The sequence below is a fragment of the Patella vulgata genome, chromosome 6, assembly GCF_932274485.2.
Source record: "Patella vulgata chromosome 6, xgPatVulg1.2, whole genome shotgun sequence".
NCBI lineage: Eukaryota > Metazoa > Mollusca > Gastropoda > Patellidae > Patella > Patella vulgata.
In genome coordinates this window covers 57,946,123-57,971,428 of record NC_065884.2, presented here as the reverse complement: position 1 = coordinate 57,971,428, position 25,306 = coordinate 57,946,123, and the positions used below count along the sequence as shown (strand labels likewise).

Sequence of the window (25,306 nt, the reverse complement as noted above, 5' to 3'; positions counted from 1 at the left end):
TGGCTTATTTCTCAAAAATGAATAGTACCGTTTTCTTCAATGTGCCAATTCCTCGTAGTACATGGCTTTGTATCCATTCACATGACCCGATATATACGTCTGCTGTTTATGGTTTGCAATGTCTGTGTATATTGTGCATCTTGTCCACAGTTTTGCCATATGGGTTTTTGTTTGCGTCTTCTTTTAAAAAAAACAAGGGGGAACAGAGAAATAAGATCTTTTGCAGAATTTTCAATAATGACTGAAATAGCAAGTTGATGTGATATATCGATTCAAACCAGAGAAAAGTGACTAATTTCATTAGCACTGGCTTGCAATAGCAACACAGGTAGGCCATCTGTCGGTAATATAAGGTAAACAAACAACAGAAAAAATAACTGAAACAAAATATATTCGAATTCTATTAATTCTAATGAGACTGGCATTTTGATCATTTCCTTTTACTTTCAGTTGAGCGAAGTTCTAGATTTTTACCTCAGAAAGTAAATTTGTCCAAATTGTACATGTAAGCACAAGATTATCTCAAATAAGAAGATTAATAATAATTAAATCATCAATTGTGACTTACTTGTGTTGAGCTTCAAGAGCACTCTCTAGTTTCGAATGGCACATCACAGCATATTTCCTCTTAGCAGCTGCCTCGAAGTCGGGTTGAATTTTTAGAGTGTTCTCAAAACAGATAACTGATTTATTATATTCTCCCAGTACCTATACAAACATATTATTAACATTGTTAGTATATGGCAAAATATTATATCCTATCTTGCCTTAGCTCATATTTAAAAAAATATATTCTGGTTCTCAGATTCTGCTGTGTCACTTAAAAAGGTGCGCATGACCTGTTTTTATTTTCAAAAAATTAAAAATATAAACATTCCTATTAAGGGATGAGGCTACCCGAAAAAAAAATTCTGAAATTCTAAAGCTATTGAATTGAAAATGTCACAAGTAGTTAGGAAATGTAATAAACAAGGGAAAACTAACATTAAAAAAAAAGAAAAAAAAGTTGTTGCCAGGGTAACACATTTTTGGGGAAAAAGTATGAAAAACGTAGGAACACCATATCTCTGATAATAATAAAGATAAATGTCTCATTTTCGGACTGCTTATTTTTAATAATAACCCCAAATTTTTATAGTTTCTTGGAAAATGATGTTTAAAACATTTGCCTCACTACAATATTTTGTCTTTGGAGAAATATTTTGATAACTTTTGTAATATTAATCATAATTACTTTCTGTCTGATTCTGTAGTAGATATTAGTTTTAAAACCCTGCAAATTTGGCGAAGATATCTTAATTAGTTACAGAGATATAGCGTACCTACGTTTTTCGTAATTTTTTCCAAAAAAATGAGTTACCCTGGCAACAACTATTTTTTAATGTTAATTTTCCCTTGTTTATTACATTTTCTAACTACTTGTATTATTTTCAATGCAATAGCTTTAACATTTCAAAACAACAATTTTCGCATAGCCTGCCCCCTTAACTACCACACATTTGTATTTCCCATTAGCCTGGTTTGTGTAGTAAAGTAGGATGTTAAAGTCTGTTAAGCCCTATTCAAGGTAAAGGGAAGTAAGTCTACTAAATATTAAGGGTTGAATTAGAAACCGGAAATATACCAGAAATATAACGATGGCTCAATTATCAAGTACACAACCCTGAAAGAGGATATTGGATAATCATAAACTGACTGATATAACAACCATCAATTCATTTCCTTAATTTTGAAATATATAAACATATATTATGTAAAAGCTAAATTTGCCTATTGCAGATCTTTCTTTTGGCCTCAAATGTTATATAAACTTTAATTACAGATTTTTTCACATGGCTACACTATTCTTCAAACATTCATAGCTTCACTCATAATGAAGTAATTTGACTGATATTTTAATATATTCCTTTTTCATTATCTATTACAGCCAGAACTGTCAACTCTTTATCTATATCTTACATAATACATCTTTAAATAAAGTTGTTTGTATTGAGCGTAGAATACAGAAAGATAAATAAATATGAGCTATAAATAACACAAGAATCAGTAAATATCTATAAATACTACAGACAGATGATGAGATCGAGATAAATGTAAAACCTTGAAATGTAATGCATGTGGTAAGTCATTCAGATATTTACTGAATAAAAACATGGTTTTAAAAAAACAAAAAACTTTTAAGACGTGAAATTAATGCAAATAACCCTTATGACCCAGAATTGGATGCACTTCAACTAGCATTCTATTTAAACAAACACAGTTTTATAAAAAATGACTACATCCTTTAATAAATGATTCATTTCCTGTATGACATAAACTCTTCTTTTTTTACCGTTCAGTACAACTTCTCTGAATTAATGAATAATTAACTGTAGGACTAACTGTATTAAGTCGTGTAATAATTAACTGTATTAAGAAGATTGATGCATTACTGATCAAAATAACACACCAGGCCCTCAGTTCACAAAGCATTCTCAGACTTCAACTAAGAATTTACTAAACTTTCAGTCACTGTTGATGACAAATATCTTTGATCCAGAAACAGAAAACTTTGCACATAGTTTCTTATTGATGTATCTAATACATTAAAATAACAAAAGTTTTATAACGGGCTTTATTTTAGTTAAAATAGGGCGAACAATTTTGAGTAAATTCTTAACTTTTGAGTAAATTCTTAACTTTTGTGTAAATTCTTAACTATTGAGTAAATTCTTAACTTAAGTCTGAGAATGCTTTGTGAACTCGGAGGAGACAGAAAAATTGGGTTTAACACCCACTTCACAGAAACTAAGTCATTTCAGGAGGAAACCGATGAGGCTGGACAGGTGAGTGGACAGGTGAGTCTACCAAACTTAAACACCAATTGAATCATTGACACACCTTATGATCTAAAGCACAAACATTCTCCCATTCGTCCCCCCCCCCTATATCAGATGAACCCAAATGAATGTTTAATATTAAACTTAAATCAAAGAGCGAGGTAGTAACCTTACCGCATAAACATTTCCTAAAGTAAAATGGTTGACATTGAGCTCTTTTGATATCTCAAGTGCTGAATGAACAACAACAGCTGCTTCATTAGAATAACGAGCTCTGTGTAATATATTACCCAAACTAATCAAGGCTACATCTTTATGAAACCTGAAATTGAAAGTAGAGAAAAGTAACCATTATTATTATCTGACTAATAGACTATATTTTTAGATGATGTACATGTATTAATGGCCAATGTACAATGATATGTCAAGTTCTGTGCTCAAGTACAAAAACATGTTTTTTTTCATAACAAGTAAGTGATGGATCCCCTAACCCAAGAAGAACAGAAGCTGTGTTGATAAGACAGGATTTATTGATGACGTTTCGGTCTTTAATCGACCTTCATTAGATACATATAAAGATTATAACATAAATGTTTAGTCCTTTTATAGATGTTTTTTGTGACAAAATATGATTATTTACTGGATTTAATATTGACTATGAATAATTTAAACAAGATTAATCTTGTTATTTAATAAATCTTAACAAGATTAATCTCAAAAGGGGATTAATCTTGAAGAAAAAAATAATAAATTTAGAATTATATTGTATATTCATAGCAATCAACAAGCAAGCGAAATTCTAGTAAAACCTGAGTTAAGCCAAATAGCAGGTTATTTATATTATAAATATAAAGACAATGGCTTGACCATAAAAGCTGTTGGGAACCATGCTAATTCCCACCAACCGTTAGTCTATATCTGCAGTAGCTCTGTCCATCACAAATTTATTTTATTATGTTTGTAAATGTTTAACACATATTGTTGTTTAGTTTATTTTATCAAATATTTAGACAAAGGTTGTAGGTAATAATTTTTGATAATAAAAAAAAACAACAAATAAACAAAAAAATTTGATTTAGACCAATCTAATGCCAATCAAAGTCATGCACGGGCCTCAAAAATTGTTTTCTTCTAGTTTTGATCAATATACCGATCTCCTGAGAAATGGTCCAGTTGATATCCGAGGTAAGGTCGAATTACCCTTTACTGAATGAATGAATGAAAGAAATGGGGTTCAACTTCCTTCATACAGAGTTCTATTAGGAAAATTTTGTCTGGACAACATCGAATTCCGACTGTCAAATGTCCTTTTATCTAGATGTTGATCTTTGCACATTTTACTGAAATCTGAGAGTACAATCATTACCTTGGGGAATAATGTAGAGCTCTTCTAACACATTCTACAGCTTGATAGGGATCACCCTTTATTCTCCAGTAAAATGCTGCCATATTGTATAATACCCATGATGTTTTATTCTATAAAAAAAAAACATCAGTGTAAAAATAATGAATATGGTTTAGTACTGTGGAAAGCTATGGTGGAAGGGCTGGAAATCAGAGGCATTTGATTGAACTCTTTTTTGAATTTGATTTGCTAAAGGATCTTTTATGCACTATCAACTCGAGTTCTATGTCCATCTTTATATTTATAAAACAGGCCTTATTATTAAGGCAAACTATACGGACTCCTCCATGGTTGATTTTGATAGAAATTGTTTATATATTTTATATGCACATGTAGCAACATTGTGTACAATTATCTTGCATCGGATACTATGGGTCAATGACCTTCTATATTGAATAAAGATTATGATTATATCTGTTTGTACATAGGACCTTGTTTTTTTTTATACCATCCAAATAACTAGACTGATTTTCCTTGAACCCAGGGTATTTTAGTTCAGTGTCCTAATCACACAAGATTAGTTGCTATCTTTGAATCATCTGTGGCAAATTAAGACAGGGTTGGTATTCGATTTAACAATTGATTACTGCTAATTGTCCAAATCAATAGTCTAAATCTGCTTCAATCCCAGCCGAGAAATTATCGAGCACTGGTATTTTGATTTTATTTTTATATAACATGTCTTAAATAATCAATACGAGTACATATTTAGCGTGTATCAAGCCGTAAGAAATTTGATATTTTAGCAAAAATGTAAATGAAGCATCAAGTCTTTAAATAAATCATTACCTACACAATAACCTTGGTTGTTGGCGCGCCGCACACAGAGCTTCAGGTGATTGCATGGAATTAGGATAACAATTTTTACGTCTTTGCACTCAGAATTAAACAGTTTTATTCAATAAAATGAAGTGGTTTTAGAATTCTTATAGTTATACTTACACTTTTAAATGCTTCGTAGACCAAATGTCCATAATCATCAACATTATCTTGATGGGTGATGGCACTTTTTAATCCCCACTCAGGAGTTCCTGTTAGATTATGTCTATCTTTAACTCCCTGTTAACAATAAAACATAGTGTATTCAGTGGAACCCATCATCAGAGTTCTAGTCAAACACTAGTGAGGTCAGTGGAACCCATCATCAGAGTTCTGGGCAAGCACTAGTGTAGTCAGTGGAACCCATCATCAGAGAGAGAGAGAGATGGGGTTTAACGTCCACTCGACACAAACTAGGTCATTTCGGGACTAACATATGGTTTTTAATTTTATTTCAATAATTCGCTTGCGTGTAGGAGTCTTTAGCAGTGGGAGGAAACCGGAGGACCCGTAGAAAACCCACGAGGTTGGACAGGCGACCCTACTCCTTGTCACATACAACCGGGGATTCGAAACCATGCCAGTTGACTCAATGACAGGCCGTATGATACAGCATGCACGTGCTAACCATTCGGCCATCCCCCCCATCATCAGAGTTCTAGTCAAACACTAGTGAGGTCCATCATCAAAGTTATAGTCAAGCACCAGTGTAATCAGTGGAACTCATAATCAAAGTTATAAACTCAAACACTAGTGTTGTCACGGAAACCCATCATCAGAATAGTTCTTCATTTCTCTTGTTAAAAGCATCAACCAGTTTCATGTCTTCTCTTATTATATACAATTAAAAGATTAAAATATTTACCTCCAAGTGTTCAAAGCTATGTGCACTAAAATCTAGATCAGTGACTTGTGTACAATCTGGTGGAATTGGTTCATCACTCGGTGAAGCATGTAAATCTATAAAATCTTCTGGTCTACAAAGTATGCAAAAAATATGTTTAACATCCACTTTAAGATCATTTAAGGACTAACATATGGTTCAAATTTATTTCAATAAATCACTTTCTTGTAGGGATTTTTAGCTATGGGGGGAAACTGGAGGTTGGACAGGCATGGGATTGAAGCCATGACTTCCACAAATAACATTTAAAACTAAACTTAGTAATCATTTTAATAGATGGATTATCTAGAGCTATAGAGCTATTTTAATAGATGGATTATCTAGAGCTATGTTAATAGATGGATTACTTAGACCTATCTTAATAGATGAATTATCTAGACTTATTTTAATAGAGATCTATTTTAATTACATGGTACATAAAATATCATCTGCTGAATAATTGCAACATCTGCTGAATTTTATTTTATCTTTTTATCAAATATGTTCTTTGTTATCCTGTTTTATTAAATAAATGTAATATGTTTTGTTTCATAACATGAGCTTATTATGTCACAGATGCAAAGAAGTGTGTAATAAAAATAATAATATTTAATATATTTGTGGCAGTTGTGCTGCAAGAAGTGTCTAATAAAATAATAATGACATAGAAAATAAATAAAATAGTCACAAAGGAAAGAATTTATGTTAAATACTTGAACTGATTTTTCAACGAATATAAAAACAACAATAAACATCATCAAATTTATTCAAGTAGAAGACATAGGAAGGAAGGACTGGCAAATTTTATTTCCGGAATTTTGAAATAAAATACTTCCCTATTGTTATCTATCAAGTCTAGCATTATGGTAATGTGTACTAAAAAGTATTCATTGAACGGTTGGAAGTAATGAATGTGTAATGAGTTCAGAAAATAAGGACTCATTTTATTTTATTTCATGCAATGGGTAATGGGATAGTTAAAAGGTAATAAGTAATGGAAAACTAATTGATCGTTATATTCCACATGTCTGCCAATCTGATTAAAATACAGATCTATATTTCATTTCATTTTTTTATACTTTCGATGGCCTACACTACATGAAGATCTGACAAGTTGTACTTGAAGGTTTTCTCAGGGGTCGCATGAGCGGCTTTTGACCCTATGACGTCAGACATTGATTAATCAATCAGCGTTGGCGTTTCTAGTGGTTTACCCACAGTTCTGTGCATGGCCAGCCAAGAAGTCGCCTTAACAGACTGTTTCATTGGCTTATCCCTCACATCATCCAGAGCCCATCAATGATAACAACTATTCAAGATCCTAGTGTAGTAAGACAAGTAAAACGAAATTTTGAACTATAAAAAACGAAACGAAATAGGATCTGTGTTTTAATCAGATTGCATGTCTGTAGATGGCTATAAAACAATATAGTATGTCTTTATTCCCCCAGTGCAGAGAGTGCCCTTGATTTGTTTTATAAATCAATAACATCACTACCATACTTTAACATTCTGATTAAAGGGAAAGAGCGCCAAAACAGGAGGAATTTTGAAATTTATTTTAAAGGGTGTATATAATTGCTCTATTCTTTGGAACCTTAAAATAGACCGAAATGGGTCTTAAAGAAAAGTATGTTTGGTGATGGTGAAATATGTGAATTGTACAAATTGAATGGCAGTTGTTTATGCCTGCTTAGTCCATTCTACACATTTTTTTTTATTATTATATTGTCCTTTGTGAATGAGCCTTTACTAATTACTTTCACACAATTCATGTTGATTATAATAATGCATGAATTGTGAGATTTATTTCGGGAACGAGCGAAACTCTTACTTGACTTGGCAAAATTTACTGGATAATCAACCACATAAAAAAACAACCTCCTGGTTGTCCATGGGAATGGAACTTTTTGTCAAATATTGACATCAAATGTTGACACCAGACCCAGACCCTCCATACATTGAAGACTAGGAGTTTCTGGGTGACCGAGACTAATTGTCTTGTAGAATATGTTTTTCTTTGTTTATTACAAATAGTGTCCGTAACCACAGAGAAAATGACTCATGTACTGATTTTAAAATATTCATTGTGTCTTAAATATCAGATATTAGGATCCTATATTTTCACAGTCAGATAACAATAAACAACATCAATATTGTTTGAAATAAAAAAATATTGAATTCTAATTCGTGTTTGTAATTTTAAATATGATGGAAAATATTGAGTTAGAGGTTTAGCTCCTTTAATATTTTATGTAACAGCTTGAATCACTTTGATATTATCCAGTTGATGTTTACTAGGATTTAAATTACCAATGGCTGTGTTGTATTACTGTATCAACTGTTTTTATGTATTGTTCAACAATTACAATATCTATATTAATATCGATCAAATGGGTAAAATCTACCAGCAACTATTTACATTATAATCGTCAAGTAGTATATCCTGTTGTTGTAACATCTTTCTCTGACATTTCAGGAGTAAGTGTCGTCTGCTAAAGTATGACAGTAAATGATAAAATATCAAAATTGAATTGATGATATAGACCACCTGTCGCATAATTTATGGTTGCTGCAGATAAATGAACGGGTCCATGGGTCAAATGTCACGATCTTACCTTATTCCTTTATTTTCTAGTGGTAAAACAGTGCTTATATACAAATCAAATTCTGGTAATGGTTTCTCTGCTTGCATGCAGTCAAAATCGGTTTTATAAAATTTTTGCTCTAAACCAGCTGAAAAAAAAAAAAAAAAAAAAAAATATACATATCAATATTTCACCTTATAATATAAGTTATATAAAATAAATTCAAACACAATCAATCTTAACTTGTCAAAACATAAAATTAATTAACCGTAAGTCTGGGAATAGGGCACCTGTCACAGACATTTTCAGGCACAAATTCAAAGATAGTCAGGCACAATTCCTCTGGTGCTCATCATTTTCTAATACATGCTCAGCACAAAGTTCAAAATATCAAGTACTAGTTCAATAGTGCCTGACATTTTGTTAGATATAAAAAAAAATTTTTTTCCAATCCTGGACTGCAACACCTGCTATCGTCACATCGTTATCAGACATAATTTACATATTATGTTGGATCAAACAGATCCAAGTGTATCGGAAACAATAATCAATCAATGAGATAGAAGACAAGTCATTGCTGCAGTTACTTCATTTCACCAGAGAGTCAGGCAATGCATGTGCCACTATTTAAAACAGTGCTTTCACTTCAACATTTTGTAAACCAATTAATATGTTACTCTCGGATAAGCAAGATATTTGTTTTAAAGAATATGACAATTTTTAGCATTACCCGATTTATGAATCAGTGTTTACATTTGTTTACACACAAAGACTATATTATTATAAATTGAACTGTACCAGTATTTATTTGTTTTAAAAGGTTAAATTCTTTGAAATACCTAGCCAGACAATTTTAGTGCGAATCAGTCAAGACTGGCAGATATTACCAAATTGATAGCCTTGGTTTAAAACATGTTCTTGAGAACGGGGTTGTATACAGTTAGATACATGTAATAACAAATGTGCATGGGAGAATTTTGACGAGATAGCAGTGTTCTGTCTACTCATTCATAGATTCAAAATTTCAAGAGTTCTTTTATGTGCACTCAAATATGTACCGGTATATAGGTGAATCAGAGTTTATTGTCCCATATGAATGACTAGACACACAGGCCTTGTTAGCCCTTGATAAGACAGACCTGGGCTTTGTATGTTCTAATTCAAATCATGAACTTTCCAGTGGAGCTTCTAGTGTACTAATCTTGCAGTTACAGCAACTTACCCGTATCTCTTTCTTCACTTTTATCTATTTCACCTTTTCTATTTAATAATTCTTTCTTTAAATGATTTAAGACTGTAGCCCTATCTTCTTGTTTCATAAACGCTACTAAATCATACGGTCGTCGTAAATTAAAAACGGAATCAGCCTGAAAAGTGAACAAAACATTGTTTTAATATTATATAAGCTTTATTAAAGGAGTTAAAAGCCTCTATGATATAGCTCAAAATAAAGTGTTTTGAGTTGGGTTTTGTTTTAAAGAAGCCAAGTCTTTAACTCAATTTCATCCACAGTCTTCGACACTGCAAACACAACTTATTGGTCAATTTAAATCAACATTGATTTTGTGATCTTACTGTGAAAAATTGGGCTTCTGATACAATATTTAAAGGAGCTAAGTCTCTAACTCAATATTTTCCATAATATTTGAAATTAAAAACATGAATTAGAATTCAATATTGATCAATTTCAATGAATATTGATGTTGTTATTTTGCCATGAAACTATAGGATCCTCATATCCAATATCTAAGAAAAAATTAACATTTTATAATCAGTACATGTGTCGTGTACCAGACTTATGGTATCGGATGCCATTTTGTAATGACCAAATAAAAACATATCCTACAACACAATGTGGATGTAATTGGTAATGGTTAATTCACAAATGACAAAATAATAATTTAAAAAATGTGTAGAATGCACCTAACAGACGTAAACGACTGCTGTTCAATTTGAACTGTTCTAGTATTTCACCAAACATAATTGATTAGAAATTACAATATTTTTTTCAAAAATTGAAAATAAATCACTTTACATACATTCATATTACATTAAAGATACATTATGGGAGATTCGATAACGAGTTGGCAGTTTTCACTATAATAGTTAAAAACCAGATAATGTAAAGGCAATTTGCTGCAAATTTCATTCAAATTGATCCACTATGAACCAAGAACTAAGCAATTGAAATTTCCGCCTGGCCTCGATCATCATTACTAAAGTCAGTACGATAAACAGCATAGTCTCGATTATCCATTTAATCGTTAAATCGTGAAGGAAAATTATGCAGTAAATCGGCTCATAATCCACTAAAGATCGCAGGCTAGCGATGCCATCTAGGGTTGATTATGGTCTGGATAGGTTAATTAATGTATAATTAATAATTTAGATAAGATTTCAGGCCTAAAGAAAGACCTACAATAGACAGATTTAGCTCTTGCATAACATACTTCTAATAATATGTGCTTTTAGAACCATTCTTGTCTATTTCAAGGTTCCAAAAAATAGAGCAATACGCTCTATAATAAGACAAAATGAAAATTTTAAAATTGGCACATGTATCGCCATGTGTATGAAGCTTTTTGATAAACGAGGTTAAACATATCCCATGTATATGTAGGAGAATACAACCATGTATACTGGAATAACCAGACGCCAAAGACTGCCATTCAATACGGACTCTTCTCATATTTCGCCAAACATAACTGATTAGAAATTTCTGATATACATTCATATTACATTATTATATGCGCTGCAACCCATTTGTGTTCATTTCTAGGTGCCAAAGAATAGCGATTTAGCTCCTTTAAAAAAATATTAATAACTTTATACAAATTATGTTTTCGTTACAAGTAAAGTTTCGAGCTGGGTTGATCTGACACCTTAATTTAATCAGTGATGCCAATGATGGAACAAGATTAATACTTACTATACGATTAAATTTTCATTTTAAAATATTAAAAAGATGTCTGTTTATTTTAAGTAAAATCAACACACCCAGTGCAATTAAAATAGAGATTTGAATTTAGTTTTAATTTTAAGTACACTTGATGGCATCCACCACATCTTGTTTGACTGAATGACATAGAATATTTACATTTGACATTTGTATTCTACTGCTTTATAGATGTTGAAGAGAAATTTAAGAGCGAGTAACTACTATCACTGTAACAGTGTAACCCGGATATCATTTACCGGTAATCTTGAGTATTTAGCACTAATTTTTTTCGCATTCATTTAATATCAAAAATAAACAACCCAATTCATTATTGATTTATAGTATAAATGATTAATTTTTGAACAGTGGTCAGGAAATTAAATACTTGTAAATTGGACACTCATTATCAAAATTAATCAGTCAGCTTTAAACTGGACACAAGTTCAAATTAGATGGTTTTGGGTGATTTTAAATGATTTTTTAAACAAAGATTTGATGTTAAACGAATGTGAAAGAAATTAGTGCTAAATACACAAGATTAAATGATACCCGGGTTACAATATATTATATGTCATATCTATATTCCTGAAAACATCCTTTAATCCTTTTTTAGATGATTTTGGGTGATTTAAATGATTTTTACGAAGTTTTAAACGAATGTGAATGAAATCAGTGCTAAATACACAAGATTAAATGATACCCGGGTTACAGTGTAGTATGTAATATATATATTCCTGCAAACATCCTTTAATACTATTGCAAATGATATCAGGTTGTTGTTATCATGATCATGAATATTATCATAATGCAGACAGATAAATTTCAAATGACCTATTTCGTGTTTTCTGAAAGTTTCAGGACAGATTTGATGACAGATTTGATGACATTTATTTCATGCTTCATGAGATGATTATAACTATTCATAGATTTTAATTGTCAAAGAGAAAGTCGTAAAAATTTCACTTGACAGAAAATCACTCAATCATTGCCACAATATTCAAAACGCTTACGCATTTGAAATATTAGTAACCGGTCCGGTAGATCTTTTGGCCACATTGTACATAGCAGAATTTTTTCCACCATTATATTGCAAACAACAAAATGGTTAGAGTTAAACTGTTGAATATCTTGAACAGATTTTAAAATTGCACATTTTATTGTGGATAGTTGCTATCCTGCATCATGCCAGAAAAGCATTTGTGAAAATTTTTTAAGTTTCAATTCACACTACAGTTAATAAAAACAGAAAAGTGTCTTTTTATCATTTCCCATTATTTTTTAAAAGTGAATATTGTTACTTTAGTAAAAAAAAATCAAATATGAATGAAATGGGGTTAACATACATACATAGTATTTGTACATGTGTGTATAATATATATATATATAGGAAACAGTGTGCATGTAGTGGTATATATCATTTCCTATCACGTTATAATGTTATCATCAATGACCATTGTACTTATAAACATTTGTCTAGTCTGTCATTAATTGTATGCCTCATCATTACAACTGTATAACATATATAATTGATGGGTATTACAATTACACAGTATTGAGTTATTGCAACCTGAGAGCGTCTAAATGGGGTTTATCATCCACTTGGGACTAACAGAGTACATGTATATTTCTATTTTAATTCAGGGTCTTTAGAAGAAGGGGGTGGGGGACCTCATGAGGTTAGACAGATCATGGATCAACCTGGGACCAAACCCCTGATTTGCATAGGGTAATGATTTACAGTGCACACATTAGACCACATGTGGTTGCAATGCTTAAAGAAGAAGGACTGTTATGATTTGGAGTTAATCTGCTGTGCTGTTTCGACAGGCTTTCATTTCAATTGAGTAATTAGAAATAAGTGTTTGTCTGTTTAAACTTGACTAAATTGTCAACTACTGAACATTTCTTAAAGATGCTCTATGTAAGATTTAGATATATAGAGCTGACAGTTATTGATATAATAGTTCAAAAATAGATAATGAAAAAGAAATACATTGAATATTTCAATCAAATTGCTTTAATCTGGACAAAGTTGTGAATGTTTGAAAAAAACAACACAAGTCTTGATTTTCATTGCTACTGCTGTTACGATAACAAACACAGTCTCAATTATCTATTTTATAATTAAATCATTAAATGGCTTTGCGTTTCAATCCATTCAAAATCAAGACCATCCAATGGTCTGGAGATTTGATTATGGGCTTGTCAATGTGAATAAATGTCTCATTTATAATTTATGTAACATTTGAGTCCAAAACAAAGATCTGCACTAGGCAGATTTAGCCTTTATAAAATGCATATTTAAGAGACATAGGCCTATGTGCAAGTGAATTACGGTACTCAATTACAAATATACCCTACACTGAAAGTCCCAAAATGATCTAGTTAGTGTTGAGTGCATATATGTTAAAATCCAATTTCTTTCTCTCCACAAAATATATTTCAATGAACACAGAAAAAATAATGATACATTGAAAGTAGACACTTCCATAAGAATTTGAGCAATAAATTATACATTTTAAGATATGCTTGAGGAGGCAGCAAGTCTACCGTAAGTGTGCAAGAGCTAACATTGTTATCTGCGACAAAAGACCTCAGCTCAAATTTCTCAGTGAACCTTTTTCAACAACAATCAATAGTAGCACTACAAATACACTGTCATACAGGCATTATATACTGTACATTTTTATCAACTTTCATACAATGAGGAAAATCAGATTGTCATGACAATAAGAAAAACAATTACAATTTTTTTTTTAAATTCTCAAATGTCAATTATCCAGGTGTATCATGGCATGATGTATTCTGATTGTATCTTCTTACCTGAATCAATAATTAATCATAACTATGGCAATGAACTCGCATCGTCAATCTGGGAAACTGAAATTGATTCTTTTGAGTCTTGATATATATATTATGGTGAATGAAATGAAAGGGGGTTTAACATCCTCTTTTTCTGCTCCAACTCGGCTAATGAAGAGTGAAGACATGCATAGCCATGTGGTAGTGTGCTATGATGAGGGAGATTTTGCCCGAAAAGTGGCGCTACGACCTAATCTTAATTCAAATTCCAACTATCAAGGTTTCTTTTACATGACTCCTACGGAAATATGAATAAGAAATTATTTTGAATAATATCTAACATAATCTTATTAATTCTAATTTAACATTAGCCTGGTCTATTAAGATTAAAGGAGCTAAATCGCTAATAATTGGGACCTAGAAATTGACACAAATGGGTAGCAACGCATATAATAATGTAATATGAATGTATATAAACTGATTTACATTCAATCGTTTCTATTTTTATGGTAATTTCTAATCAGTTATGTTTGGTAAAATACGCCAGAAGTCTCAATCGAATGGCCATCTCTGGCATCTGGTTATTCCAGTCTACACCGATAGTATTTATTGAGCATGCTCTCCAGATATGAATATGACGTCACTGTTTGACATGACTTGTGGAATATGTCTAGGCATGTTCTTCAAGTCCCTTGTTGTTACGAATGATGCTGAAACGCATTATGGTACACGATTCATGTACCAGTGGTAAATGTTTATTTTGTCTTAAATATTGGATATCAGAAGCCCATCTTTTCCCGGTAAGATCATAATATCAATGTTGATTTGATATTATAAATTGACAAATAATTCAGGGTTTTATTGTCAAAGACTTTGGACGATAATGAGTTCGAGACTTGGCTACTTTAAACTTATAAGTTAAATTTTTGTCACATTTCCCAGTTAAATTAACAGAATGATTCTTTAGATGTACAGTCTGTTTTAGATACAAGTGGCCTCTATTCATTATTTTTAAATAAAAGTAAGTTTATTACCAGTACTTAAAGTAGCTAAGTCTCTAACTCAATATCATCCAAAATCTTCAACATTGAAAACATGATTTATTTGTCAAATTAAATCAACATTCATGTTGTGATCTAACCGGAAAAAGATGGGCTTTTGATATCCAATATTTAAAACAAAATAAACATTTTACCATTGGTACACGAATCGTGTACCATAATGCGCTTCGGCCCCAGTTGTATCAAGAGATTCAAGGGACGAGGCTAGACAAATTGCACCAAATCAAACGGCGTATGTAGACTGGAATAACCATACGCTAGAAATTTGCACTCGCTTGAGACTGCTGGCTTATTTCGCCGAACATAACTGATTTGAAATTAGAGTAAAAACAGAAACGATTGAATGTAAATCAGTTTATATTCTTTCATATTACAGTATTATATGCGTTGTGACCCACTTTTGTCAATTTTTAGGTCACAAATGTTAGCGATTTCGCTCCTTTAAACTAACAATGGTTGAAAGGATACAAAAACTTTGTGCTCAATTCCACACTGCATTTGGATTTCTATGAGTGAAATTAAATACTTGCTTGAAATGGGATGCTCAAAATTAATACATCGAAATAAATATTGTCAGGAATGAGCATGAATCATTGTTGGAAGACAAGATTTTGTGAATGTCTTCAAATTTGTGAATGACATTACCCTACCTTGTGCATGGTTAAAACGCATGGGCAAAAGTTGCGACACGTTGCTGAAGAAACCTTTAAAAAAAACGCAACAGTTTTTATTACAGGGTACATTGCAAGTTTGCAGCAACATTCAGCTGTGCGTTGAGTGATACACAATGCTACAGATACATTACATCAGATCAAATTATTGCCAATGGAATGCATGAGAATGTCATTAAACAATTACCGTTGCTTTGAGTACTTTGACAGGTAAATCAAAATGAAAAAACGTGCATACCCATTTTATTATGACTACCGATAGAACATTTATCCTAAGGTTATAATAACTTGTTAAATAATTATTTGCATTTAAATGTTAATAAATGACCGTCTATGTAAATAAAGCATGATGAAACATAGGTAACAGTAGATTGAGTGGGAGGATCACACAAGTTCATAATAACAGACCTACGCTACGGAACGGGATACGGTCACTACCAGCCTTTAGCTAATTATTAATCAACACATCACTAATCATATTATTTAAATATTATTTCAAGAGTTACCTGTGATTGTACCCTCCCATCTTCTGTTACAACCCAGTGAATTGATCCCCGTGTTAGTAAACATTGCTCAAAAATGAAGTGGAGTAGTACCACTACTACCACCGTCGACGCCATGTTGTTTTCTTATGAATATTCAGTAGTGTCGCTACGGCGCTTGATAAAGGACGAACTATGACCCATGGTAAGAATTAAGATAGACGTGTCGCGTGCTCAGACAGACAGCACGCAACAATGTATACTGGGCTAATAATATTATTACCATTTTTGGATCAGAAAATCGTTGTGACATTTAATGAAATAGGCCTAAATTAGGCTAAATTTAGAATAATGGGATTATTACCAAAAACATGAACACTATATTTTACCCATGGCCACATGCAGCTAGTTTATTTTAGAAAAATATTAATACAATTTTTTAATCCAGATATTGTTTTGTATCCAATAATAATGATGCATTTTCGTGTCAAGTTAAAACATTTCAAAAATACTTTATTCGTCTTTCGGTTCCTATAATTAGTGGTAGTGATGGACGGCTGCAGAGGGCCTGACAAAGGACAACGTATATATAGTCGTTTAGATAGGACAAAAAAACGTGATCCCGTGCAAGCAAAAGATCCCTCTGCGGTTGGCATTCGATATAAGAGAAGGCCGTAGTGTACACATTGGCGTGCACGTAAAAGATCCCTTAACAGTTGGAATTCGATATAAATGCCGTAGCGCCGTTGTCCGGGCAAAATTTCCCTCATGGCACACTATGGTGTAGGCTTTTCTCGTCTTCATTATCCCAATCGGAGCATTTCAGTAAGAGGTTAGATCCCAGTGTCCCCATTTCATTTCATTTTATTTTAATACAACCTATATTATATATATTAACCCTGAAATCAAGTCTTTAATTTTTCTGTTTGTGTCAAAATAACCTATTTGAAATAATATGTTTATGTTACTTAAAAGGGTACATAAGTTGATACTGTATATTATAGCCTACATGGATTCGTATGTATATTAAATTGGCCTTCATAAATACACACTTTTAAACAATGTGTTGTGTTTTATGATTTATTTCGGCCATATACATGTACATGGATTGCATATATATATATATTGGCCTTTATAAATACATACTTTTAAACATAGTGTTGTGTATTAATTATATCACTGGTTGTAAATGTATTGTCGCCGTGGGGTTGTTTTTTTGGGGGATCAATATCACCCGAAGTTTTTTGCAAAAAGTGACCGACAAGGAAGGATACATAAAATAGCCTTGTCTCATTTTCATTTTTCCATAATTTTGACAATTTTTTTATGAATAAGCATACCTATTATATATGGTGTTTTCCTTTTCTCAATTTCATTTATCCATAATTTTGACCATTCATAAAAAAATGGTCAAAATTATGGATATGTGAATTGAGAAAAGGAAAACACTCTTGTCGGTGATTAGTAAGACCGTTTTGGTCCAAATTTACACTATCCATATTTTGGGGGGTCAGTTTTTTTAACATTAATATCAGTCCTAAAATGGTTCAGATTCCGTTCAGTACTTACAAAGATATGATGAATTGAAAACTTCTCAAGGTTCAGAATGACGATACAAAGAGACCAGCGCCACCTATAAGTGCAGTCGGGTAAACAAGTTTGATGGATCTCTTTTTATTTCGATTAAGTGTTAACTCGGAGAATATCTACCGTATAGATTTTGTTTTCGAACTATTATAGCAAGAATGGATAGCTCTTTATCTGAGTCTTACAAAATGTATCTTTAAATTATTAATTTGAGTATACTTTAGCGTGAATTAAGCCTTGAAAATAATTTAAATATTGTTCGATAAATGCAAAGGAGGATCAGAAGTCTTAAAATAAAGAATATGCACAATGTGATTTATCTTGATGACACTGCAGTTTGCCGATGGAAAAAAAAGTGGCGAAGATCATTAACATACTGATATTCTGAATAGTTTTATAACATCAAAGACTTCATTAATGCAATAGTTGTGTTCTGTTATTAGTAAATCAATATTAACTCATGATTTTTATCACGAACTTTCGATTTTCCTTTTCTTTAAAACTAACACACCAGGATCAAGTATTTTTCCACATTATACGTCAGGCATAGTCAGTATAATTATAGTTATGCAAATGTTCGTTTAAATAATTTAAACTTCATAAAGCCATACAGAATGTTCAATATACAGGGTAGTAAAACAAGCCAAAAGAAATTAAATGGAGTTTACTACTTTTCCGAATCAACCGTTCTAATATAGAACAGAATAGAATAGCATTTTACTGCATTAAAACGTCCTTTGAGGACAGCATACAATTTCAACAAACTCTATAGGCCTATATATATGGGCGCGTCGAATTACCCGTTTGGAGTTATTGGGTGGTTATTGGGTGTTATTAGGTAAGTGCTTTAGGAGTATAACTAAATATCGGCAAGTAAAAAGAACCAACAAGGTGGTTGTTTGTTTATCAGTAGCACACAAAGTACTGAAAAAGGTGACCAAAAACTGGTATGTCAAAATTTGGATGTATGTAGAATTTTGGCTGGCATTTTTTTCACTATTCTGAGCGCTTTTCGCAAAAGCCCTTGTCGGTGATCGATAGAGGCAAAAATCAGCTTCTCAAACCAAATATTACATATTTACATGAACATGTACATGTATTTGTATATAAACCTTGGAAAACAAATGCCCGCCATTATTTAGCTTTGACTTTTGGAACTTTTCGGGAGAAGGTTAATTGTTTCCACACAGAATTAACTAGTTTTATTCTCTAATGTCACATCATAAAATATATATTCAAGGACTGCAACATTGATAGTAGTTCATCTTTTAAAATGGAGGGAGAGAGAGAATGGTGCTTAACGTCCACCATAACCTAGGTCATTTCGAAAAATATTCCACGAAAGCCGTCTATTAAAGTGACCATGAGTGTATATTCAAAAGGCCATTGTTAACTGCCATCAGGGGTTGCTCTGGGGTTCTCGATTGATCAACTAAATACTAACTAGAGATTCTCTAAGGTTAAGAAAATAAAATCTTTATGTATTTACAAAATTACCTCACTGTAAAACTTCCATGGTCGATTATATCTAAACCCGGACCGATACAAAAACAAATAACAAGGATATGTAATGATGTACAATAAAAACTTTCAATGCAAACAAAGCAATAGATAATATATTATATATTATAATTATAAAGCAATACATAACAATGACTTTGATAAAGAGGGATATTTACAGGTGATATAAGTATACATTATGTAATAATATACTCTCAAGCATGTTAAAATAATTAAAATGATTATCATAAGACTCACTCGGCAAACCTCGGCAGATTCCGTTACTCTACATCTAGCTGTAAGTACTGGAATCTGCTGAGGTTTGCCGAGTGTCATAAGACTGTGCATACTCCTTGGGTATATTAAAAATGCCTTGTTTCGTTATTTTATCTTTATACGGTAGCGAAGTCATATAACAATGACTTATTTTGTTAGTACTTATCAATTAAATATTTTGTAACGACTTAAAGATATATTATGGGAGATTAGATAAAGAGCTGGCAGTTCCCACTATAATAGTTAAAAACTAGATAATTTAAGGGGAATTTGCTGAAAATTTCAGTCAAATTGATCCACTCTGAATCAAGATTTTAGCGATTGAATTTTTGGCCTAGCCTCGATCATCATTACTAAAGTCGGTACAATAAAAAACATAGTCTCGGTTATCCATTCATGATTAAATCATAAATGGAAGTCAAATAGCAAATCAGAACCTAATCCAATAAACATCACAGGCTAGCGATGACATCGAGAGTTGATTATGGTCTGGATAAGTTAATTAATGTCTAATTAATAATTTAAATAACATCCCAGGCCTAAAGAAAGACCTGCAATAGGCAGATTTAGCTCTTGCATAATGTATGTTTAAATAGCTGATATTAAGAAATAAATCCTTACGGAGAGAGAAAATGACCCTTACAATTTAAATTTTTAAATTGTCCATGGACGATAGTCTTGTCAATAAAATTTACACAATCTTAGCATCACACAATTGATTTTTTATCCAAAGGCTACACGTTGTAAAAATATATGTTAGGATTTTCAGCTGTGTGTCGTTGTATGCTACCAACATGGAGAAGTTCATGAGTTGAAATTTTTGTAAAAAAAATAGGCATATTTTAAAATTAGGATTTAACAGGAAGATTGTTTGCCGAACACTATAATATCTTGGCACTGTTTTGTAATACGCCATGAAACGTCCATGTGGGTTGTTGTAAAAAGCCCTCCTTGTCCACCACTTCCAAATAGATTAATCAAGTTCTATGTTAGTGGATGAGATTCGATTAAGTATGCGTGTATCTAAATTACCCATAAGGCAGATGGGCATTTTACAATAACCGCCTCCATGTTGTGTATACCTAAATCGTGAGTGTAATGGTCCTATTCGTTACACATTTTTCAGCATCCTTCATACACAGCAATACATCCATTATCACTTGCAACTACTACAGCCAGACCATCTTGACTGAAAGTAGAGCTAGTAAAAACACATGTCACCATGTGGGCATTATCAATAGTTCTTCCCACACGTTCCTGAACACCATCTTCCGTTATACGATGAATGAACCCCGTTTTTCGATCTACGACAATGAAACAGTCATCTTTGTAATAGGTCAATCCCATAGGTTCTTTTAAATCCCATTTACCCTGCCCCCTGTATCTGCTTACCACCTCCCCCTCATCTGTCATTAGCACAACCTCTTTAACTGTCCAGTCAGACACAGCAATGATCTTCCCGGGGGATGTGTCGATGCTCCGAGGATAGGTAACAACGCTTTTGTGAACTCGGAGAATTCTTCCATTCATGGATATTACGTGAATCTCTGGAGGTCCATAGGGATTGCAAACTCCACAAACAAGTGTTTTGTCATTAATGCACCCCAGAGATGAATATCCTACAGTTGTTGATATTTCTGAACCCAGTTTTAAGTCGAGATGAAGGCGTTTATTTTTAGAGCTGCTTACGACCGAGACAACAATAATCGTTCTGGCACCAGGACACGTTACTGCAACTTCTTCACGTTCAAAAGATAGCACCCGAGTTGCGTCCCACGGTTCCATATTGCTTCCAAACTGAATATATTTCATTCCCTGTCCGTTTAATCGAACGAGTTTAATGTTTTGATTAAAGCGATCTACTACCACAAATGTGTCCTCTTTAATAGCAGTTAAACCAACGATTTTACAAGCTCTAGAATCATTTGGCAATCGGCATGATAAAGTTGCTGTTCTTTTAAGTTCGTCCATTTCCTGTCGGTCTCTTGCACGATCCAAGAAAAATCTATCGGGGTTTTGACTCGGGTTAACGTACCTTTTAAATGGACGGGTCTGCGCTGGTCTCTGTGGTCCCTGGGCAACGTTAGTTCGCGGTTGGTAACGGTTAAATGATTGATTCCCGTATTGTGCAGGTACAGTATAATAAGGTGATGGTGGCGGTGGGGAAACGTAAGCTTGTGGTGCTTGAGGCGCATAAGCATAACTTCGGGGTTCACGATACTGGTATGTAAGTGGTTGTTGCGACAAAGTGGTTTGGGGCCACGAGGGCCGATAGGCTGCTGCGGCATTAAGACTCTCGTAGGACTGCTCGAGCAGAGGGGCTGAAGGAATGGCCGAACTCGCCGTTACAGTGGATACCGGTAGTTTGGGTGATTTTTCAGTTTTCTCCAGCGCATGGTCACTGCCATCGACTACATCTCCTATTTTCACATTTTTCAAAATGTCATCTATTTCTAAGTCTGGGACATATTTAATGTTATTGACGTCGGTTTTCGACTCAATTTTGACCGCATCTTCATTCAATTTTTCTAACAAGATTTCCAAGGTATTCAAATATTCGAGTGACATAAAGGTTCCCTTGACAGAAAGCTTCTCCAATTGCTCCAGTTTCTTTTCACAAGATTGAGTTATGTTCTTGCACTCTTCTGTTGCTTCTTCCGTCTTCTTTTCTTCTTCTTTTACCATATTTTGAAGTTTTGTCGTGACGTCCTTTTCCCGATCTATAAGATGTTTGACAAATTTATTCCTAATTGCAGAAAAATGCTCTGATATTTCCATCTGAAGTTCGTCTTTTCTGTGGCGTAAATTTAGAGGTTTTGCTTCCAATTTGTCTTGAAGCCCTTTAGAAACACTGTGGGTAGTGTCTGTTTTAGCAGTTAGCACAATTATCAATGATGCTACTTTGGTTTTGGCAGCTTGGAGAGAAACGTGATCTTCTTCACAGGAGGAATGGCTCGGACGACAGACAGAGCATACCGTTATTTTCTGAGACATACAATATTCGTCTGCAGTAACCGACGGGTGATTTTGACAGCTGTCGTCGTCCCTGCTTTCTTTAACGCTGCATTCCGGGTAACCGCCGCCACCCTTCCTGGCCACAGAGCTCACTAGACTTGCGATATAGAAATTGTCTGGAAAGTCGTCTGCTGGATCCGAAAACTCGTGGCTTGGAGGAGAGATGTTTTTGCGGCACATTGGACAAGGAAAAGCCACGACACCCCCTTTATCACATGCTTTTATATGGTCAGATAAACAGTCTCTACAGAAGGAATGTAAACAAGAAAGTTGCTTTGGATCTGTGTACATGTTCAAACAGATACTACACGTTAGAAAATCCTCCGATAGTTCTTGTAGGGCATCCATCTTGAATATTCGTCTACTTACTTTAATTCACCTATTATTATAGCTCCTAGGTCGTAATAACTGCACCGATACAATATAATAGGGATGCAGCTTTAATGGAAAAAAGATATAGTTATATAAAATGTCCTCTATGACATAGACGACTGCATTCTTTTTCTACCTGCCATTAAAGTAGGTCATGGTATTTTTAGCTCAGGTGAGATCCTGTCTACACAGTTTTGGCCTACAGTGACGTATAGTATTAACCAGTGTCAACGTTTTAGATCAATATCAAGAATGCGCGCTCGGATTAAAATCATTGAGAAAGGGTATTAAGTGTAGGCCCTTTTATACACATTTGCATATCAATGGAGTTACAATTAATTATAGCGAATTATACTTTCTTTTACAGAAAAATAGACTAATGATATGACACTGTATTTGGGAAGGGGAGATAAATCAATAATGAATAGAATGAGGGCTTCGGCCTCGCTAACACTATACTTGGATCATTTTGCATTTATCCTGTTCTTTGATTTCCAACGGTTCATTTACTTGTGATTCCTCTTTACACCGTGCAACCTACATGGATACACTGCAGTAGTGAAAAGTCTGTTTAATATGGCCATATAATTAAAATACAAATCTAAAGCATAGCTTAGTAGTCAAGTTGGAATGCACCAACCACCGACTTCAAGCGCACAAACAAAAATTCAAGTTAACCGTTTTCATTCACATGTGTCAAAAATAAAAGTAACTAAACGGAAATATGACGAAATATTTATTCAAACTTTAAAGAAAAGGAGAGTGAGAAAATGACGTTTTCCGGTGATTTCTGATGGGGCAATGACCAAACATGTGTACCTTTTGTGAGTTGGTGGCCCTCTTCTAAAACATTTCCGAACACGCGCCTCCACGACTAACCCACCAATTCCCGTATTCAAAGGTTTTATTAAAGTGAAATTACTTAATTTACCTACTTAGCTAAATGAGTAACTTGAACTGATATTTAAAAGCTGTATTTTAAGTATACTTGGCTAGGTGTAAAACTTCACGACAGTCAACAGACTTAAATTATGGAATACCTGCAACTTCCAAAACTCCCTAATTTTTAAATTCAATGCAAGTCCTTCCTAAGATGTATCGTTTAAAAGACGATATAGTTGAAATTCATTAAAATTTAAATCATGGTAATCACCAATATCTACTGGCCATTTTCATGTTTATTCTCACTTCTCTCAGAAGCAAATACGTCTCATTTTTGCTAAAATCTATACCATAATATCGCAATCTCAAATGCGAAGGTGGTGTGAAATATAATATAACCTCGCACGAATCGGCAGGAACAGTATATAATCCTGAAATCAAATTACGGCACTGCAACATCAAAGAGGTCCAGACGAAAAAAAAAAATTTTTAACCCCCACTTTCTCACTTAAGCTGACTTTGAATGTTAATTTAAGACTAAATATCAACTCCTTAAAGTTAATAGTACCGGTACTTAGTGTTACCTTGGACTACCATTCAGGATCAAAGACAAGGGAACTCTTAACTCTAGTTTGTCACTTTACTATGGAATTTCACTAATATAATAACTTCCTGTCAGATGCTTTATTCAAAAAAGAGAGATGGGGTTTCATGTCTTCCCAATACCAAGAGAAGAACAGAGGGTGGGATGGGGGGATGTCCACGGGCATCCAATCGAAGAGTGAAAGTGGAATTAAGTTTTTTGAAATTTGAAATATTCGCTGTTAACTTCTTTGTGCAAGCTGCCTTGCTTAATTTGGATAAATATCAACGAACTGGAAGAAACCAGTGTGGTAAGGCAGATGACCCCAACACATGTCAAGATATAGTGGGTGAATGAAGCCAGTTAAACTTGGGCACACCTATTGGCACTTGGCCATGTATCCCACATTCATGGCTATCCAGATCACAGGATCATGTCTCAACAGGAGTTATCTGTCAGAATGACAAGACTCTAATAAGGTAGTCATGAGTGAGCGAAGCCAATAAATGTTGTGCATACCTATAGACACTTGGCCACTCTCATATCTGATTGATAGTGTGCAAATTTTCCACTCTGAAATTCTGGCACATTCTACCTCATACTAAACTTAGGCAACCGATCTA

The 25,306-nt window shown here is 33.4% G+C and overlaps 2 protein-coding genes across 4 annotated transcripts in view; both read right to left on the bottom strand.

The window, feature by feature from the left end:
* Nucleotides 1-16,657, bottom strand: part of LOC126823398 (tetratricopeptide repeat protein 17) — a 52,389-nt gene extending 35,732 nt beyond the window's left edge. The window contains exons 1-8 of one of the 3 annotated variants that reach the window (XM_050552214.2): nucleotides 16,493-16,657; nucleotides 9,737-9,881; nucleotides 8,545-8,662; nucleotides 5,909-6,020; nucleotides 5,167-5,283; nucleotides 4,186-4,295; nucleotides 2,994-3,141; nucleotides 569-708 (exon numbers count right to left, since the gene is read on the bottom strand). In XM_050552214.2, the coding sequence (XP_050408171.1) occupies nucleotides 569-708; nucleotides 2,994-3,141; nucleotides 4,186-4,295; nucleotides 5,167-5,283; nucleotides 5,909-6,020; nucleotides 8,545-8,662; nucleotides 9,737-9,881; nucleotides 16,493-16,606 (1,004 nt within the window). In that variant the 5' untranslated portion in view covers nucleotides 16,607-16,657. The remainder of the gene's footprint in view (nucleotides 1-568; nucleotides 709-2,993; nucleotides 3,142-4,185; nucleotides 4,296-5,166; nucleotides 5,284-5,908; nucleotides 6,021-8,544; nucleotides 8,663-9,736; nucleotides 9,882-16,492) is intronic. The other 2 variants (XM_050552215.2, XM_050552216.2) reach the window with 2 other exon arrangements.
* A 2,966-nt stretch (nucleotides 16,658-19,623) lies between these two features.
* LOC126823988 (uncharacterized) lies at nucleotides 19,624-23,405 on the bottom strand. Its single transcript, XM_050553058.1, has one exon. The coding sequence runs from the start codon at nucleotides 23,192-23,194 to the stop codon at nucleotides 20,954-20,956; it is 2,241 nt and encodes a 746-aa protein (XP_050409015.1). The 5' UTR covers nucleotides 23,195-23,405; the 3' UTR covers nucleotides 19,624-20,953.
* Nucleotides 23,406-25,306: the final 1,901 nt, after the last annotated feature.

What these genes read in the sequence shown, in the direction of transcription:
- LOC126823988 (XM_050553058.1), bottom strand. Translation starts at nt 23,194, where the DNA reads ATGGATGCCCTACAAGAACTATCGGAGGATTTTCTAACGTGTAGTATC.